We start from the raw sequence: 19,581 nt of genomic DNA on the forward strand, positions 1-19,581 counted from the left end.
AAATGGTCAGAACCATAGTTAAAACTAAAATTGGAAGGTTGCCTTTAGGAGCCAGAGGGGGGAAAAATCAGACCAGAAGATCCTTGAATACAGAGATACAGGATCATGGTTTTGATACTGAACTTCATACTCAGCTTGGAAAAATTCCGTAAAAATAGGTATGGGCTGGGGCAGGGGAGGAGGACTTACATAAGAGCTGAGACTTTGTCATTTATACAGCCTTCACCCCCTTAAAATAAACACAAAGCGACACAAGCCTAACAACATTGTTTAAAAAGTTAAAGAAGGGAGGGACTTCCCTGGTGATCCTGTGGCTTAGACTCCAGCTCCCAATGCAGAGGCCCCAGGTTCAATCCCTGGTCAGGGAGCTAGATCCCACATGCAGAACTAAGAGTTCACACGGTACAACGAAAAAGCCCGCAATGCAGAGCAAAGATCCTGCGTGCCACAACTGAGATACAGCACAGCCAAGTAAATAAATACAAATTTTTTTTCTTCAATATTTTTAAGTTAAAAACAGGAAAGTGATTATCAGTGCACCCAAAAGGAAATTAAATATACAAATTTGCTTCCTTCTGGGATTTCCTAGTGAGATTCGTGGGTGTAACAGTGAAAGTTCAGTTTAGTTCAGTTCAGTCACTCAGTCGTGTCCAACTCTTTGCGACCCCATGAATCGCAGCACACCAGGCCTCCCTGTCCATCACCAACTCCCAGAGTCCACCCAAACTCATGTTCGTCAAGTCAGTGATGCCATCCAGCCATCTCATCCTCTGTCGTCCCCTTCTCCTCCTGCCCCCAATCCTTTCCAGCATCAGGGTCTTTTCCAACGAGTCAACTCTTTGCATGAGGTGGCCAAAGTATTGGAGTTTCAGCTTCAACATCAGTCCTTCCAATGAACACCCAGGACTGATCTCTTTTAGGATGGACTGATTGGATCTCCTTGCAGTCCAAGGGACTCTCAAAAGTCTTCTCCAACACCACAGTTCAAAAGCATCAATTCTTCAGCGCTCAGCTTTCTTCACAGTCCAACTCTCACATCCATACATGACCACTGGAAAAACCATAGCCTTGACTAGATGGACCTTTGTTGACAAAGTAGTATCTCTGCTTTTTAATATGCTATCTAGGCTGGTCATAACTTTCCTCCCAAGGAGTAAGCGTCTTTTTTAATTTCATGACTGCAATCACCATCTGCAGTGATTTTTAAGCCCCCAAAAATAAAGTCTGACACTGTTCCCGCTGTTTCCCCATCTATTTCCCATGAAGTGATGGGACCAGATGCCATGATCTTAGTTTTCTAAATGTTGAGGTTTAAGCCAACTCTTTTTCACTCTCGTCTTTCACTTTCATCAAGTGGCTCTTTAGTTCTTCTTCACTTTCTGCCATAAGGGTGGTGTCATCTGCATATCTGAGGTTATTGGTATTTCTCCCAGCAATCTTGATTCCAGCTTGTGTTTCTTCCAGCCCAGCATTTCTCATGATGTACTCTGCTTATAAGTTAAATAAGCAGGGTGACAATATACAGCCTTGACGTACTCCTTTTCCTATTTGGAACCAGTCTGTTGTTCCAAGTCCAGTTCGAACTGTTGCTTCCTGACCTGCATACAGGTTTCTCAAGAGACAGGTCAGGTGGTCTGGTATTCCCATCTCTTTAAGAATTTTCCAAGGTTTATTGTGATCCACACAGTCAAAGGCTTTGCCATAATCAACAGTGAAAGTTATCATGACACAAATGGGGGGGGAAAGTAACAAAAAGTCCTCTTACTGATTTTTTTATTTAGTCATTATTTGAGAACTTTCTATGTGCCGAGCACTGTGCCAACAGTAAGAAGCTAACAATGTGGAGCTGGGGTGGATATGCACAGTACAGTGAGAAAAGATGGTGATGGAGGAATGAACAAAAGTGACTACAGTGTAAGGGAGCAAGTGTCTAATGTAAGCCACTGGAGGAGTCAGGAAAGGCTTCAAAGTGGCACTAATTATTACTTAAGCTGAGGAGTAGGCAGAGCCAGATCATGCAGGGCTTTGTTAGCCAGGCAGGAACTCGAACGGGAGCTTTAAATAGCTTAACTCAAAAAACTAACACTACCAGGAGAACCAAGCAGACTGTGGCCTTACCATTAAGAAACACACTCTTGGGTAAGGGACTTCCCTACACCCCACACATCACACCATAGTCAACAAATGTTTAAGTGTCTATGATGTGCCAAGCATTATGCCAAACACTGAAAAAAACACAGTGAATAAAACAGACACCAAGCCCTCATGGACCTTACTGTCTAGGAATAAGATAGGCATACATATGTTTGAATATGTAATTATAAACTGTGATAAGTGCCATAAAGAGAGAGTTTTTAATATGCTTCATCTATGGGCAAATAAATAGCTTTCTCCAATAACTTTCAGGATGAATTATGGATTTATCAGAGTTACACTTTTTACAATTGACTTCCAAAATTTCATTGTAGGTAGTGCAACATATACATACATTAGTTAGGGGCGGTTAGTTGACATTTCAAGTGTTTTGTTTTTTGTTTTTTTAATTACATTCAAAGAGAGGTTAGTTAGCCTTTGAAAAAACTCAATCAGGAGCCAAACTCCAGACTATCCTATAAGAGCTCTACAGAATGTTTCCTGAATCTGCATTAAAGATCCTGTTAATTAGCCTAAGGGATATTAGAAATAATATCCCATTGCTGAAATAAGAGAAGTTCAAGACATACAGACCATACACTGGGCACTCCCATGCTTGTAGAACAAGCTGTAAGAACTGGCGAGCCCAGCAGCTGACAGCTCTAAGTGCCACTCTGTGCTACCACTTAATAGTAGGCTTTTTTGTACCTAACCCAACTAGAAAGCTGGCTAAACTCTGATGTTAGAATATGGCTGGCTGGATCCAACTTGAGCAGATCTTTCATGCAAAGCACCTGAAAAACAGGGAGCTGAAATTTCACATTTACAAGAACAAAATTCTACAACTACTTTTGCACCTGCTTGCTAAGAAACATACATATGCTGCAGATTTCAGTCTGAGGCTTGCTTTCATTGTTGTATCCCACCAGGGAGGGGAGGTTATGAAAGAGTGTGTATCTATAGCTCTGAGCTCTAACTGTCAGATGTACCCAACAACTATAAAGTGTTCAAGTGGTTTAGGCCAGTTCAAAACAGAAAGGGAAGTGTATTGCTATGCTTTTTTTTTCATTCCTCTTATATATAGCACTTTACACAGTCGTTTCCTGATATTCTAAAAATGATTTAGTACAAAAACAAACTTAAAAAGCTAACTGCCTCTGAACAAGAAACAGATGAAGTTTTTGTTTGTTTGTTTGTTTTTAAGGATCAAAGGGAGAAACTTACCTAAGATGTAAGAGTTTGGGGAAAGACAAAGCCTGGGAGGATCCAACTGTATGATCATATTGAGGTTCTGATCTAGGAAGTAAACATGATTAATGATTGAATCACAATATAAAAGTATCTTTTTCGATACACAGGGAAATTTCTGCCTGCAAAACAAATTCAAGAGCCAGTTCACTGCATTTGCTCTTGTTCAATTTGCTTTAACCGTATAAAAAATAATTGATTAAAGACTTTTAGGTTTCTCTGAACCTTTTAACAAAAATTCTACTTCACTCTTAAAAGGCATGATAAAATCTTTACTATGGTAAAGCGTCTGCCTGCAATCTTTACTGCATATAGAACGTCAGAGGTTTCAACCCAACCCCTACCCCATGTAAGTTCCTCAAATACATCCTACTGAACATACAAGTCATTACCTTAGATTAATCACAGGAAGAGGTGGTGAGGAGAGGAGTTTCTTAAACTGATGTGTGCTTAAAACTTCTCCATCAAAGTTCACCTCCCACATCCTGGAGCCAGGGCGAGCACAGTATATTAGGGGCTGCTGGCCTGCAGAACACCTTCCTGGGAAGAAGCAAGCTCCATATTCTCCATCTCTTTCCTTGTTTCCAATTTTCCAAAATTTTTCTCTAATACCCCCCGACAAAAAAAGAGAAATCATGTTTACTGACAGAAACGTCCAAAGCACTGGCATTGCAAATCCTCATGGCCATAATAACCCCACCCACAACGTTCTTCCTCTCTTCATATTAGCAATTTACTGGAACGAACAACAGAATGGAAAGATCAAAACAGGGTTCCAACTCTCGTTTGCCATTAACTATTTCTGTTACAGGAACCAAAGCACTTCAGGTTAGTGCTCAGTTTATTAGCCACAGAATGAGGGGTCAGAGTTAATGTGGAGGCTCTTTTTCAAAACTAAAAGATGAGTGCTACCAAACCATTTCCTACATCCTTAAATCCTACTGATTGCTTCCCCAAATCACCTTGTTTTTCAGCTACCCCATGGAGGCCACTGATCTACTCTCTAATCCTGTCTACAGGCCACTTGTCTGTCACAAATACCCAAAAAACGCCTCACTCTTTCCTCAAAACGCTAAGTCCTTCTGAAAGTCTGTACCTTGGAACATTCCATCCCCTTAGGATTACACGAACTAGATATATAAAAGAACTGCACATACAAAACTGCCTGAGAACATGGAGGGTGAGAACGAGTATGGCTCTTCCCAAACACTCCTTTATTTTTCATGAGCTAACTCCATCCTTCCTCCTCTGACAGTCTTCTCTGATTCCTACAAGCAGAATTTCAGGCTTCCCACGTCATGTTTTCAAAGCATTCACCGCATTATATGTGGTAATGTTGTCTACTTGAACAGTAGTAGGTGCTAGTGGTGAAGAACCCACCTGCCAATGTAGGAGACATAAGAGACTCTGGTTCAATCCCTGGATAGGGATTTTGATCCCTAGGTAGGGAAGAGCCCTGGAGGAGGGCATGGCAACCCGCTTCAGTATTCTTGTCTAGAGAATCCCCATGGATGGAGGAGCCTGGCAGGCTACAGTCCATAGGGTCGCAAAGAGTCAGACACGACTAAAGCGACTTAGCACCCATGTACACACCCTGCACTTAACTTGCTTCATGAATAAAACAAAACATCAGCTTTACTAGAACAGTTTTAAGGATTAACTAAAATAAGCCAGAAATGTATTTTATTTCCCAAATAAGGAACATAAGTAATGAAACCATAACTTCTTGTATTGCTCTGTATGCACTTTAAAGCACTTTCACATCCATATTCTTCTAGTAAAGCTCATTAACAACACTGACAGAAAGTAGCAGGAAAAGCAACCTCGTATCTCACTTTGGTTAGTTATCAGCAGCCTTGCTTTGAACAAAAAAAAATGTTTATTTGGAAAGGAACATAACTTGAAACAAACAAAACTTTAACATAAATAAAAAATTTTAATTATTGTACTATCCATGTTCACCAAAACTGAATTCTAGCTAATGAAGAAGGCATTTCTAAAACATGTTATTTTTGCAGTTGGCTATCCTCATAACCAACTCTAGTCACAATCCTGTGAAATGGGAATTAGCAACTATATTACACAGAGATAAAAATAAACCTCCATTTATTTAGCTCTTTATACCATTTCACTAGATTCTCAAAACAACCCCAGGAAGGTGTTAATTCAGTCCAGTATTCTGACCACTTGTCAGAATGTTAGTCAAATTTCTGAACTGGACTGTGTGGTAAATAGGAAAAACCACAGATGAAGAATATTTAAGAAATCTGTGAGGTTAACTAATATTTTATCAAAATCTCAAGGGTAGATTTAATAGCTAAAAGGTCCAATGTCAAAGGATATACTAGAAGTGACTGAGGTACAGAAAAAGAACAAAATCAAGACAGAAAGATTCTAGTCGGCCTCCTCCAGCTGCGTGATGTCAGGCAAGCTCTACTACTCACTAGGTCTAGACTAAAAATGCACACTAGATGATGTCCAGTTGTGTAAGTCTAACTTCATCACTGATCCACAGTCTGAAATAAGTCAGAACCAAGTACATCCCCCTTCCTACTAATTCCAGGTAAATGGATCCTTTGCATCTCAAAGCCTTGCTCCACAGCTGTATAGCTAGGTTCTGATACCAGACACCTGCAACCTGCTATTACTGGTCTCATTTCCACAAGTCTTTCTCATCCCAAGAAAACAAAGTGCAACCTCTCCTCACCTTCTCACTGAGATAAAAGAACCCCCAGAAAGACATAAAAAGTTTCCAATCCTGGATAGTTCTAAGAGGACTAATTTCCAAACCCTGATTTTCCACAAGTACGCTTCCTTAAAATGATCTGAGAGCCCATGTACTTAGTTAGTTAGAGTGACATTTACAGCTGTCACTCTCGGTATGGTGCAAACTTACCAACCAAACCTACCAAACAAACCAAACTTACCTCCAGCAACTCCCATCTCAAGCCAGATGGACACATCTTGGAATATGTCTAATTCTTTCTCCCTGCTCCCCAAGAGGCTGTACCTTCCTACTAGAACAGCCTCTCCCCTCCTACCCCTCTGCCTTCAAACTTCACCTACTAAACCTCCTCATCAAATTACTGAAGCTGGTTAACGGACTCACAGGGGTTTATTAAGCAATTCTCTCTTCTTTTGTATGTGCTCAAAATTTTCCATAATAAATTTCTAAAAGAGGGGATGGGTTCAGAGGAATATGGTAGCTGGCCAGGGCTACTGGAAGGGAAAAAGTGGGGTGGGGGGGAAGCAGTGAATATTTCTATGCAGTGAGAATGACTGAGGAACTTAAGCACAGTGATACACAAGATTTATTCATCTCAAGCCATTTCCTGTTCTGTTCTGGTACTTCACAGCCACCACCCATACACTCCTTTGCCATTCACTGGCCCTTTGGCTCGACCCTTGAGATTTCATTAAATATTTGTCAGCTTCACAAAGTTCTTAATTATTCTTCACCCAATTTTACCTTTTAGTAAAATTCTATTAAATACACAGCAAAATCCTCCATCACCATAAAACCTAAGACTCAGCCATATGGGAGAGCAGTTCTCCTGGGCTTCATTATCCTTGCTCTCCACCTGGGCACCTTTCCCAAAAAGTCTCTTGCTTTTCCAGCAAAAGAAAAAAAAAAAAAACTACACAGCCAATTTCAACAACAACAACAACAACAACAAACTCAATCAAAGAAGACTCCCTGATTCTCCATATAGCAACAGGCCTTTGTTCAGCCTTCCTTCATGGCACTTAGACCAGGCTTCTTGGTACAACAGAGTATTTGCCTTAGTCACCCACTGGACTGTGTCACTCTCCTCTATATCCTCTCTGCTCTCTAACATCAACTTGCACAAAGCTGGTTCCTTATTAATATTTGTATAACTGAATTGAAGAAATTGGGCGAGATGACTTCTAAGTCCCTTCCAGTTCTGAAATTCTGTATTTCCAATGACTCATGGTCAGTAAGTATACCTCTCAGTGTCACACAAGAAGGATCGAGTAAGTGAAGATACAAGTAGTCTTCCATCCAAATAATCTAACTGGACAACACAGGAATCAACGGTCGTTATTGTCTGAACAGGAAACATCACAAAGGCAGCAGCTGCCTAAAGGGGATGTGACAAGAAAATAAAATTTATCTTTATGTATACACATAATCCTCCTCTCTTTACCTTTTAAACGAAAACAGCTTAGATAGCAAAACAAAAATTTTAAATGGACCAAAATTAATTTGCCTGTTAGAATATCAAAATTTCATCCATTCGTTTTGTGAAATAATTTTCTATGTAACTGCAGAGGAGAATTCTTAAGGCTCTGTTTGTGATTATCTATTCTTAGAAGTTGGAATAAAAAAGACGAAATAAGTTTTGGAATATGTGAGAGAATTGTTCACCTGTAGACAGTACTTCTCCACTTGGAAAAAAAGACAAACTAGGGCTAAGAATCTCAAATGTATTTTGGATGAAAAATACGTTATGAATCAAGTGGTAACTGTGATGGGTCATCGTGAATATTTCATTAACACATCAAGAATACTCTGCTGTGTTAACCAAAATAATTAGGCAACAGTATTTAGATTCCTTCCAATCTGCAACAATCCTCCAAGGAAATAAGCCAATGAGAGACAAGTTCTCCACTTCTGATGTAACAGCTTTGGAAAAGGAGGACAGTGAGAAGCAGGTCTGCTGTCTTAATGACAAACTGGAGCATTCCAAGAAGCCTCAGGACCCACACTGTTGAGCCCAATCCAGGGGGTGCCTTTAAGATTCCATTTACAAGTTACATCCATCCTGAAAGAAAGTGTACCTGCACTCAAGAATTTCTTTAAAATGGGGACCAGGAGAATAGGAGCCTGGGCAACTGGTACCATTCCTCCATGTCTGCCATTTTATTCACATAACTAATGAACAGGCATTTGTTCTTCCTTGACAGTTAACAATTAAAGAACGCTTTAAGTGGGCTGTCCAGGTGAATTATGGAGTAATGTGATAGACAACGTGCAAAAGTTAGCTCACAGCCATTCTTCGACAGGACCAAGATAAACCAGGGTACCATAGATACTACACGCAAACAAGTTTTCTCAAAATTAATAGTCTGGGCTCTAGATAACCCCACAAGACATACAGGAGATCAAACTGTGTTCTTTAATTGAAATTCTGTAAGACAACACCTTATATATTCACCCACTTACACAAAGTACCGAACTGGTTCTCACCTTTGCTTGCTTAGAAGTGTTGAGTTTGATGGCAGAAACTTTCCCCAAATGATCACCTACAAATACTCTAAGAATAGCGGTATCCCAACAGAGAGCTGTAACTTTTCGGCCTTTGTGTTCTGAAGACACATAAATTTGTTCTGGTTTCCCACGACGCTCTTGATTTAATTCCCAAACAACTACAAGACCTTGACTGCAAGAATGGAGACACAGAAGCAAATTTTTGGCAGTGGTGAAAAAGGTACAATTTCGCTGCATCACAGTATCAACTGTATTAAATATATAAGCATACTCTTATTCTTCACAAAAGAGGAAGTAGAAAGCCAAGACATTAATCTCCTTGCTTTCGTCCACCAATCCAATACAACAGAGAACTCTGAGATTCTAAATTATGTTTCCCTTCTATTTTGAGGTCTCAGAAATGTTGCCTCATATTAGTCTTTTCCACAAATCCTATAGTGACCAACTGTCCATCTTGGTTTGCTTGGGTCTAAATGGTTTCCCAGGTCACAGGACTTTCAGTGCTAAAAAAGGGTGAGGCCCAGGCACACCAGGATGGTTGGTCACCCTAATAAACACACAACTACCTTTTTCAATTTCAGATGCATTTGGGAAAGATCAGATAGTTTCAAAACAGTTTCTCACCTGGTAGCCACAGCAACATAATCATCATCATGTAAACAGCAGGCGATCTGAGAAATTGCACCTTCCTAGAGCACAGAAGGAAAAATATTACTCAACTTTTACCTTCTTCTTTTATTCCAAATGATATTTACAATGGAGAACTCACATTTATGACAGATACTCCAGATGGTACATGACAGGGCAACCCTTAATCTTACCCTGTGAGAAAGAAAAAGCCTGTGCTTCCAGCCTTCTTTCTGAATGAGGTTGAGTCCTCCTCCTGAACTGCCCAAAGCCAACCATTTTCGAGACACGGCTATGCTTGTGCACTAGAAACATGGAAACAGACAAGTGAGCGACTCTCAGTCACTTAGCAAACAAAACTATCTACTGGAAATAAGATACTGAGAATCTGTGTCAGGTTCCTCCCTACCACCCACCCACTGCCCAGTTAGATACCATACAATGGGACTCAAGCTCTTATTCTAGCATAGTGAAAGATACAGAAGAAAGGACACTTCACTTTTAACTTTTTAATTGAATCTCAAAATGGCTGAATAGGCTCAATCGTATAAATGAGTAATTTCCCCTTGGCAGAAGCCCGTTACTAGCCCATTCATCTTCTGGGCAATTCAGCTAGGTCATTCCAATGCTGACCACAATGATGGAAGATCAAGTACCCCGGGGATAAAGCAACCACTTTAACCATCTGTTCAGGTAAATCCTTTCAAGTCTGTATGATGAGCACAGAAAACCCACAGCTCTGAGAGCAAGTGAGACTGTAGACGACGCAAATACAAGTCAAATACAAGTCGCTGTACTATTACATCTCCCCATACCTTCCTCTCCTTATCCATCAGAAAAATCAGTGGCCATTCTGTGCCCAGTACACTACGGTAAAAATTACTGGTTGGCAAACAAACATATTCCCAATCCTCTTCAACCTTGTTTCTTTCTACTACAGAAGTTGGAAAATCCAAATCTTCACTTACCCAGTTTCTTTTGCAGCTAAGGGGAGCCCTGGGACTCAAGTCCAGCTAATGAGACTAAGCCCTGCAGGGGCTTCCTGGAAAACTCTGCCCTCTCAGATAAATGGTAGAATCTGAAGGGGAAAAAAGCCTTTGTCTCAGGCACCTCCATCTCACTTGAGCTGCTACTGGAGATAATCAAGACTGAAGCCATCCCGCTTATCTTGCAAACGTGACCAATGGTCAATATACAGAAGCTAGCAGAACAGGAAAGATAGAGAGCCTGGGTCCTAAGGAATAGCAGCGGCCACCACACTAAACCCAGAAACAACGACCTCCAACCAGGTTATGAACACCTTTATTGCTTGAGCCATTACTGAAAAGATTTTCTGTAACTTGCAGCTAAAAAAATATCAGCTATCAACCCTCATAATTGTTGCTCATATTACTCTGAAGGGTGCTCTGGGGTGAGGAATTGGTTATGAGACTGTTCTTTACCATGTCATTACTGAGTTTATCAAATGAACTCAGAGTTTGAGAGATGCACATACTCCTTCCCACAGAACTAATTTTTGGCTAATTTTGTAATGCTAATTTTTAGCTCTGTTCCCTAAAACAGAGGAGGTACATCAAATTCCTTGTTTTGAAATGAACTTCATATAACTGCAATGGTTCTTGTTGTTCAAAAGGCAATGAGGTATACTCATTTAAACTATGTTATTTTCAATCAAATACATTACTTTCTGAGAGAAGGCAGTAAGATTTGGGGGTGGGGGGGCGTGGATTCAGTAATCAATATCACAATTTCCAAGGATGGGAAAGAAGAATTCAATCAACTGCTTGAAAAATAAATCAAGAAAGTGCTAAGAAAATACTACTTCTATGCAAAATATTACAGCACAGGTAAGAACACCCAGGATTCTATAAAACATAAAAAATGGGGGGGGGGGGACACACGTAATACAGAGAGCACTAAAATATGAATGTGAAAATAACATTGATATAAGGATCAAGAAAATCACCTTTAGACGAGTGGAGTCCAGCCTCAGGGCTGAAAGTAATGGATCCAGAGACTCAAATTCTGCAAGAACATGGCTGTAGGACTCTGGTATCACCGGCACAAAAGTCATTTACCCAGAAAGATGAAACTACGTTGAGGGACAGGCACAGTGATCCTGAATAAAACCTGCAGAAATACAATTTAAGAAGCTCACCACTCTTTCAGCAAGCATTAAATGAACAGGTGTTACAGAGAAGAACAAAATCTGACTCCATAATGGATGTGTTCCTTTTAACCTTTGCTCCCCATTGCTGTTGCTGTCCATACATAATGGCCTGCCTCAAGGAACCCTGGAGAAGGCAATGGCACCCTACTCCAGTACTCTTGCCTGGAAAATCCCATGGACAGAAGAGCCTGGTAGGCTGCAGTCCATGGGGTCGTGAAGAGTCAGACACGACTGAGCGACTTCACTTTCACTTTTCACTTTCATGCATTGGAGAAGGAAATGGCAATCCACTCCAGTGTTCTTGCCTGGAGAATCCCAGGGACAGCGGAGCCTGGTGGGTTTCCATCTATGGGGTCGCACAGAGTCGGATACGACTGAAGCGACGCAGCAGCAGCAGCAAGGAACCCTGCCCCTCTGCCTGAATCTTAAACCAAAATACCTTTGTTCAGGACCCTCTCCACCTGTGGATGGCTACAGGAAGGGAGAAATTAATAGTCCCCTCCCTGACGTTGGCCATTCCAGGAGATATTTGCAAGATTAATAGCCTTTCTACTTTACTTCCTCACCTTCCTCCCCACCCCTATAAAACAACCTGGTATCCAGACCCTAATAAGATGGCTATTTTGAGACACAAGTCTGCCATTGTCTCAGTCAGCCGCCTTTCCACATAAAGTTATTCTTTGCCTCAACACTTCTGTCTCCGATTTACTGGCCTGTCATGCAGTGAGCAGAGCAAGCCTGGACTCAGGAACAAGTGGAGAAAACAAGGAAACGTGAGAAAGGGATAAGGGTTCCCTACTCTGGAGGTGCCTGGCATCTAGGTGGAAAGAAAACATGTACAGGTAACATTATATGTGACAGTCCGCTTGTACTGTATCATTCCCTGACTCTAATAAAACTCCCAGAGAAAGAAATCCACATTCTCAAGGCTCTCCATAATCCTATCCTACTCTATTTATCTAACAGTATAGAATCGACACTGCAGAATATAAGGGGAAATTTTGTCATGCTCCTCTGTGGTAAAATAGCAACTCTAGCTGCAATTCTTTGAGTTGAAATCATTTGTCTTTAAGTCTCTCACTACCTTCAATGGTTATGAGCCCACAATTCAACAGTATTTAACAGGAAAGGGCCTCTGGATGGCTTCCTCCAGCCTGTAAGTGAGACGTCGGATGCCGAGAATTAGCACACCAAGGGGAATGAGAGCTTCAATATCAGACCTGATAGGAAAAAACAGGAGTAAGAATTCACATCCCTCGGATCGCAAAGTCAAGACACAACTTAGTGACTAAACAAAAGAATACAAGGGAGCAAATGCCAACTACCCAGTGAAGACTTTGTAGACTAACACAAGCATTCTTACCTGTTCAACAACACTCAAGTGTGTTTCTGTCAAATTATACCAGTTTCCAGAAAAAAGAAATAGAATTTAAGAAAATTCTACCCATTAATTTTAACTTTTCCTCAATCTTTTGTTACCTACCAAGTTGAGAATAAAAAGCAAATACCACGGAAATATTCAGAAATAATTGTTTATACTTGTACCTTGTGGGGTTTTTTTTCCCCCCAGAAACACATGTATTCACTCACTCATTTATTCAACAAATATGTACTTAGCACCAACTATGTGCCAGGCATCCTTTTAGGTCCCAGAGATCCAACAGAGGACAAAACAAGTCCTAACGTTCATGGAGCATAGTTTCTAGGGGCAAAACACATACAGAAGCTTAAAATACTTTTTACTGCCTTCACATAACATAGTTTTATTTTCTGCTATTAATGCTATTTTTAACACAGCTTGATCTCTGCAAGAATGATGTTCTGGGGAAAAAAAATCTTTAGTAGTTCTCCTATACTCAAAATATTATTTAAGAATTTTCTTTCATTCTTTCACCATTCATATTATTAAGTATTATAGACACAGAAAAATCAGGATCACTAGACAAACAGCTCTGCTCACCATCCAGTTCTACAAGGGTTAAGTCGTAACCCGCTGCAGTTGCTGACCACCAGGGCACTCTGAGAGGAAATTAAGTCAACAGGATGAGGCCAGCTGCTCTGGACAACAGGCCCCTCGAACAGTTAGATACATCTACTTCCTATCTCAGGAAGAACTGTAATCACCTCAGATTTTTATACATCCCCATACATAGAAAAGCTGTTCTTTGTGATTAGCAGTTGTCTTTTACCAATATATAGGCTTGCCTGCACTTATTTTCTAGCTAAAATTCATATGTAAACTGTCTTCTCTCCTACCTCTTTAGAGCAGTTTCCTCAGAGCTAACTGAGTGGCTATCACCCAGGCTCAAGTCCTCAGCAACCCCCTGAGTAAAATTTAAACTCATAATTCTTGTGTGTTTCTCTCCAAATCAACAGCTTCTCGTAAAATATGAGGCACAGTGGTGCTAACAAGACAAAATAATTCCAGAAAGCAGTCATTTTATACTCAACTAAGGAGGAAAGACAAATCACACACACACACACAAATCACACACACACACACCCTCATAAGGGGAACAAAAGCAAAGGAATACGTTGGAACACAGGACAGACGGATCTCATTGAGTTAAAAGTAACCACAGAAAACTTTCTAAGGGAAATAGCACTAGAGCTGAGGAAAAGGTAACAAGGCAGCAATAAGCCAAGTATTTACTGTTGTTTAGTCACTAAGTGGTGTCCTACTCTTTTGCAACCCCATGGACTGTAGCCCGCCAGGCTCCTCTGTCCATGGGATTTCCCAGGCAATACTGGAATGTGTTGCCATTTCCTTCTCCAGGGGATCTTCCCAACTCAGGGATTGAATCCGTGTCTCCTGCTTTGCCAAGTCAGAGGATATATTTGGAGAATATAAGTTTACTCTTTGGTTGAAACACAGGATACAAGCAATGGAGTAAAAAAAAGATAAAGCTGGACATTAATTCAGGTATAAGTTACAAAGCACTATGAATCTCAAACCAAGGAACCTGAACAAATTATAATTTGGTAAGCAACAGAAAGGCATTGAAGGATTTAGTACTGGTAGACAACATAATTTCTGTGAAGTGCTGTCGGCAGACACTAGAAACCAAGGACTTGAGGAAAGGGGTTAGAAGTGAGAAACTAAAAATAAGGCCTTTTAGTTACTCAAGACATCTTGTGGAGAAGGAGAAAACCTCTCTTGACCTTATGAGCAGGGGAGACTCAAACAGACATGCAGGTAGTAAACGAACAGAATTTAGAATGATAGGGACTGCAGATACAAAAAAAAGAAGATGAATCACTGTGTAAGATCCTAAGGAAGATAGAAAGGAATGACATCAAGACCACAGTGGCTATCTCTTCCACTTGCAAACTTCAACTCTGATATGGATAGACCATTTGGCATTGATCTCAGTGAAAAGAATGACCTGAAAATTATGACCTAATTGGGTAAAAAACCCAGTTTCTATTTCTCTGAAAAAGACTTAATGAAGATGAGAATGAAAAGGGAACAGTATATACAATGTCAGTTCTCAAGAGAAGTTGCTGGGTGTTGGTGAAAGTGAAAGTCACTCAGTTGTGTCTCTTTGAGACCCCATGGACTACAGCACGCCAGGCTCCCCTCTCCATGGAATTTTTCCAGGCAAGAATACTGGAGTGGGTAGCTGTTCCCTTCTCCATGGGATCTTCCCAACCCAGGGATCAAACTCAGTCTCCTGCATTGCACAAGGATTCTTTACCACCTTGAGCTGTCAGGGAAGCCCAGTGATAGTGTTACACCCATTCCAAATTTGGAGAAGGCAATGGCACCCCACTCCAGTACTCTTGCCTGGAAAATCCCATGGACGGAGGAGCCTGGTAGGCTACAGTCCACCAGGTCGCTAAGAGTCAGACACGACTGAGCGACTTCACTTTCACTTTTCCCTTTCATGCACTGGAGAAGGAAATGGCAACCCACTCCAGTATTCTTGCCTGGAGAATCCCAGGAATGGCGGAGCCTGGTGGGCTGCCGTCTATGGGGTCGCACAGAGTCGGACACGACTGAAGCGACTTAGCAGCAGCAGCAGCATTCCAAATTTATACCTTCCCTTGTGCTTACTACCTCTGAATAGACTTCTAACCTCCCAGACCTACTTACCAAAATCTTCCCAGGCTTTCAGGTCCAGCGTAAGTTCCACTTCTCATAATTCTCAAAGTGGAAAACTCATAGATAACTCGGTGCACACATCCACGTAATTCAAAAATTAATATGAATGAATGTTCTGGATCCCTGAACATATTCAGGAAGGGAAAGGAAGTGCTCCCTCTCACGAAGCTGCACAGTCCACTCCTCCACAGCTCATACTATGATAAGGTACTTTTTTACTACTGGGCTGAAACCTGATGACTTGGAGCTTTTATTCCCAACTGTGGCTTCTACAGTTTAAGAAAATGTCTGCATGCGTGCTAAGTCGCTTCAGTCGTGTCTGACTCATTGCAACCCTATGTACTGTAGCCCACCAGGCTCTTCTGTCCATGGGATTCTCCAGGCAAGAGTACTGGAGTGTGTTGCATGCCCTCCTCCAGGGGATCTTCCTTACCCAGGGATCAAACCTGTGTCTCCTGAACTGATAGGTGGGTTGTTTACCACGAGTGCCACCTGGGAAGCCCAAGGAAATGTTTACTTCTTACAAAACAGTCCTTCAGTATTTGAAAAATGTCATGAGGTCTTCTAAAAATTTAACAACACCAGTTCTTCAATCATTCTGATCTGACAATTTTCCAAATTCTCAGTTCTGATAAGCCTTCCACATAAGACCTTTAGTTTGCCTGAACATGTCCTGTCCAGAATTTAACATAAACTCTTCAGTAGTTTGATAACCAGAATAGAGTAGAAACACTAACTTCCTTGACCTGGACACTAAGTTCCTATATTACATCTTAAAATAGTATCAGAGGCAGTTTTTTGGGTCTTTTTTCCAGGTATGTTTTTAAAATAGCCATGTCACACTTCTGATTCAACAGAGCAAGAAGCTAACTAACACCCAAAGAAATTTTCAAACAAAATTAATATAATCTTCCTAGCTAGTACCTGGGCTTCCCTGGTGACTCAGTGGTAAAGAATATGCCTGCCAATGCAGGAGACACGGGTTCGATCCTTGGGTTGGGAAGATCTCCTGAAGAAAGAAATGGCAACCCACTCCAATATACTTGCCTGGGAAATCCCATGAACAGAGGAGCTTGGCGAGCTGTAATCCATGGAGTCGCAAAAGAGTTGGAGACTACTTAGCAACTAAACAACATCAGCCAGTACCTAGATACAGTACAACCGAGCTCAAATTGAAAGCTGCTATTAATCAAATTCAACAATGGATATAAAAAGTATCCAGAAATTTTTAAGCTGTTCAAACAAGAACAGCAGAATGTTGATACTCGTTAAGGTTTGGTTAGGTATACATGAGAGTTCATTATACTATCCTGTCTATCTTTGTGTTTGAAATTTTTCTGAACAAGATTTTTTATTGAGGTACATATAGTTAAATTACAATGCTGTGCTAGTTTCAAGTGTACAGCAAAGTGATTCAGTCATACACATATGTGCATTCAAGACTTTTAAGTAAATATTTAACAACAAGAATCTCTGTACAAATCTTTCCTCTATAAACTTTCTGTACCTCCATGGTTTAATATATGATGTTCCTGGAATCTTCCTCCACATAAAAAAATCTGTCTCTCCACAAAACTGAGTTTAACTATTACTTCTGTCACCGTTAGCCTAGCAAAACACTAAGCAAACAGAAGGTGGCCATAAATGCTTACCAAAGTCAATGAAAAAACCTTTTGAAGAGTTGGTTTACCAAAGGTCACCGAGCTCATAACCAGAGGTGAGACTAAAATCCACTAATCTGGAGTCCAAATCTAATTACCTTTCCATTTCCCCTACTGCTTGATGGCAACATAAAAGAGCAGTAGGATCAAAAAAAAGTTTTTCTCTTGGCCTAGTGCTCATTTTACTGAACCAGTGTTTGCTGTGCGAACACCCAATGCAAATCACAGCATTCTCTTCTCCCCACTAGGTCCGTGGAAGGAAGAAGAGGCAAGAGAAAAAAGGAAGAAAAACTAAAGATATTATGCCAAGGGGAAGTTGGGGATTCCCTCATAATGGGATCTTTCTATAAAGAAGGCTGAACGCCAAAGAATTGATGCCTTTCGAACTGTGGTGCTGGAAAACACTCTTGAGAGTCCACTGGACAGCCAGGAGATCACACCAGTCAATCCTAAAGGAAATCAACTCTGAATATTCATTAGAAGGAGTAATGCTGAAGCTGAAGCTATAATACTTTTGCCACCTGATGCGAAGAGCCGACTCTTTGGAAAAGATCCTGATCCTGGGAAAGACTGAGAGCAGGAGGAGAAGGGGCGACAGAGGATGAGAAGGTTGCATAGCATCACTGACTCAATGGACATGAGTTTGAGCTAACTCTGGGACAGAGTGGAGGACAGCGAAGCCTGGCGTGCTGCAGCCCATGGGGTCGCAAAGTGGGACACGACTGAGTGACTGAACAACCACCCAAGTAATAGAGAACTCCTCTCTACCTTAGACCAAGAAATGGCGACTCACTCACTCATGCACTCAACATGCCTTGCACGCACCACTGCAGACATCTGACCACAAGCTCCCTGCCTAGCGGAACTCCTAACTTAACAGCAGTTAACTTGAATACTACACTCAGATCTCTTGAAAGAAGCCGCGGTAATCAAGTTTTCAAAGCCGGGCTCACAGCCTATAGCTCTCAGCCCCACCACCTCTAGGCCGGCAGCCCCCGACTTTCTGTGGGTCACAGCCGCTCTCCCGGTTAGGCGCCCGCACACTCACCGCACGCTAAGGGCCGCACCTGAGCTTCAGTCTTCCTTCCTACTCCTCCCCTCCCAGGCAGACGTCATCCCGGAGCGCCGGGGACGCCGGGACAAAGCTGTTAAAGGTACTTCCTCGTCACGTGACGGGTTACGCCCTGCTTGCGCGTGGTCCCTCCCCCTCCGGCCGCGGTCGCGATTACGCTCTCTGCGGCCTGCCCGCTGCCGGCCGAAGACGCAGCGCCGAACGGGACCGGAGGAGCTCTAGGCCAAAGGGGTGAGACAGCCAAGTTCCTGGGACCTTTCACCGCCTGAAGCCGGCGAGGGGAAATGAAACAGGAGGGCACCGGCGGAGGAGGGAGGGAACTAGCGGAAGGTGTCATGGCGGCCGCGCTCTGGGGGTCACGTGCTCCGCAGGCCCGCCTTGGTACTTCCGGTCACGTGCCCTCAGAGTTCTCGCAGCCAGCGATGGAGGCGAGACCCCCTGGTAACAGAGGCGGTGGCTGCGGCGACGGCGGCTACTGGGTTTCAGCCTCTTTCCCGCAGCGTCTCTAAGAAGCTCAGCAGAACTCGAGTCGACCTAGCGCAGTAACTTACTCCCTGCCCAGGGCCGTCTCCCACCTGGTAAGTTTAGACCGAAAAATGGGGGTGGACGGGTGGGTGATGAGCTGACAGGCCTGGGGGCCGCAGGATGGCACGGAATCTGCCCCTTTTTCCTGTATCCCTGTCGCCGTTGCTGCAATTCCTAATTCTGCTGTCTCGGTTAGCCCTTTATTATTCTGAAGAGAGGAAGAGGCGACCCCTCATCTGCTTGTCTGTAGGAAGCCAACCCTTCCACTGAAAGCAGGGGACTCAAAGATGTACCCAAAGCTGATACGAGACTTGGCTCATGAGGGTGAAGGACGTGGAGGCCTCTCTTTGGCTGAGGAGCCCTTCCCGTTAGAAAATGTGCTATTGAGTCTTTCAGTTTCTGTAAGGGAAAAGCTTTCACTTTAGTTCCACATACCTTTTGCGTCGCTTGTCAGTCCTGTCCCTCTTAAAACGACCATAACCACGTGTGCCAGTTACCCCATCCCCGCCACTCACACACCAAGTTTTGATCTATGCCCACTTGATCATGTTTAAGCACCAAGACATGGAAATATATAATTATTTTAGAAATTCGCTTTTAGAAGTTCTCAGAGGCTAAATTGTGTAAGGAAATGTTTTCGGTTGACTCTTAAACACCTGTTTTAGGGTCTATAAAATGGGGGAGGGGAGGGGAGGGGAGGGGAGGGGGGACGGGAGGAAAGAGATAAAAACTTAACCTTTTGCTCATTAGCAGACCCAGTTTTAAAAACATACCAAAACTGTGTGGTTTAAAGTATACCTTGCAGTA

At 42.2% G+C, this 19,581-nt stretch overlaps 2 protein-coding genes across 21 annotated transcripts in view; one reads left to right on the forward strand and one right to left on the reverse strand.

Annotated features, from left to right (window-relative positions):
- HPS5 (HPS5 biogenesis of lysosomal organelles complex 2 subunit 2) overlaps window positions 1-18,291 on the reverse strand; it is a 43,605-nt gene extending 25,314 nt beyond the window's left edge. For 2 of the 18 annotated variants that reach the window (XM_081533665.1, XM_081533647.1), the window contains exons 1-9: window positions 18,226-18,291; window positions 12,496-12,631; window positions 11,208-11,371; window positions 9,436-9,546; window positions 9,239-9,303; window positions 8,594-8,786; window positions 7,351-7,484; window positions 3,774-3,986; window positions 3,358-3,429 (exon numbers count right to left, since the gene is read on the reverse strand). In XM_081533665.1, the coding sequence (XP_081389791.1) occupies window positions 3,358-3,429; window positions 3,774-3,986; window positions 7,351-7,484; window positions 8,594-8,786; window positions 9,239-9,303; window positions 9,436-9,546; window positions 11,208-11,315 (896 nt within the window). In that variant the 5' untranslated portion in view covers window positions 11,316-11,371; window positions 12,496-12,631; window positions 18,226-18,291. Of the gene's footprint in view, window positions 1-3,357; window positions 3,430-3,773; window positions 3,987-7,350; window positions 7,485-8,593; window positions 8,787-9,238; window positions 9,304-9,435; window positions 9,547-11,207; window positions 11,372-12,492; window positions 12,632-13,001; window positions 13,116-13,371; window positions 13,431-13,667; window positions 13,817-16,563 lie in introns of those variants that run through there. The other 16 variants (XM_081533651.1, XM_081533650.1, XM_081533661.1 and 13 more) reach the window with 16 other exon arrangements.
- Window positions 18,292-18,356: 65 nt separating this feature from the next.
- GTF2H1 (general transcription factor IIH subunit 1) overlaps window positions 18,357-19,581 on the forward strand; it is a 31,561-nt gene continuing 30,336 nt past the window's right edge. For 2 of the 3 annotated variants that reach the window (XM_081533666.1, XM_081533671.1), the window contains exon 1: window positions 18,653-18,827. The gene's annotated coding sequence lies outside the window, so the exon portion shown is untranslated. Of the gene's footprint in view, window positions 18,481-18,652; window positions 18,828-19,581 lie in introns of those variants that run through there. The other variant, XM_081533668.1, reaches the window with a different exon arrangement.

The sequence above is a fragment of the Giraffa tippelskirchi genome, chromosome 10 (assembly GCF_054371585.1).
Source record: "Giraffa tippelskirchi isolate mGirTip1 chromosome 10, T2T-mGirTip1v1.2.pri, whole genome shotgun sequence".
NCBI classification, from domain to species: Eukaryota; Metazoa; Chordata; class Mammalia; order Artiodactyla; family Giraffidae; genus Giraffa; species Giraffa tippelskirchi.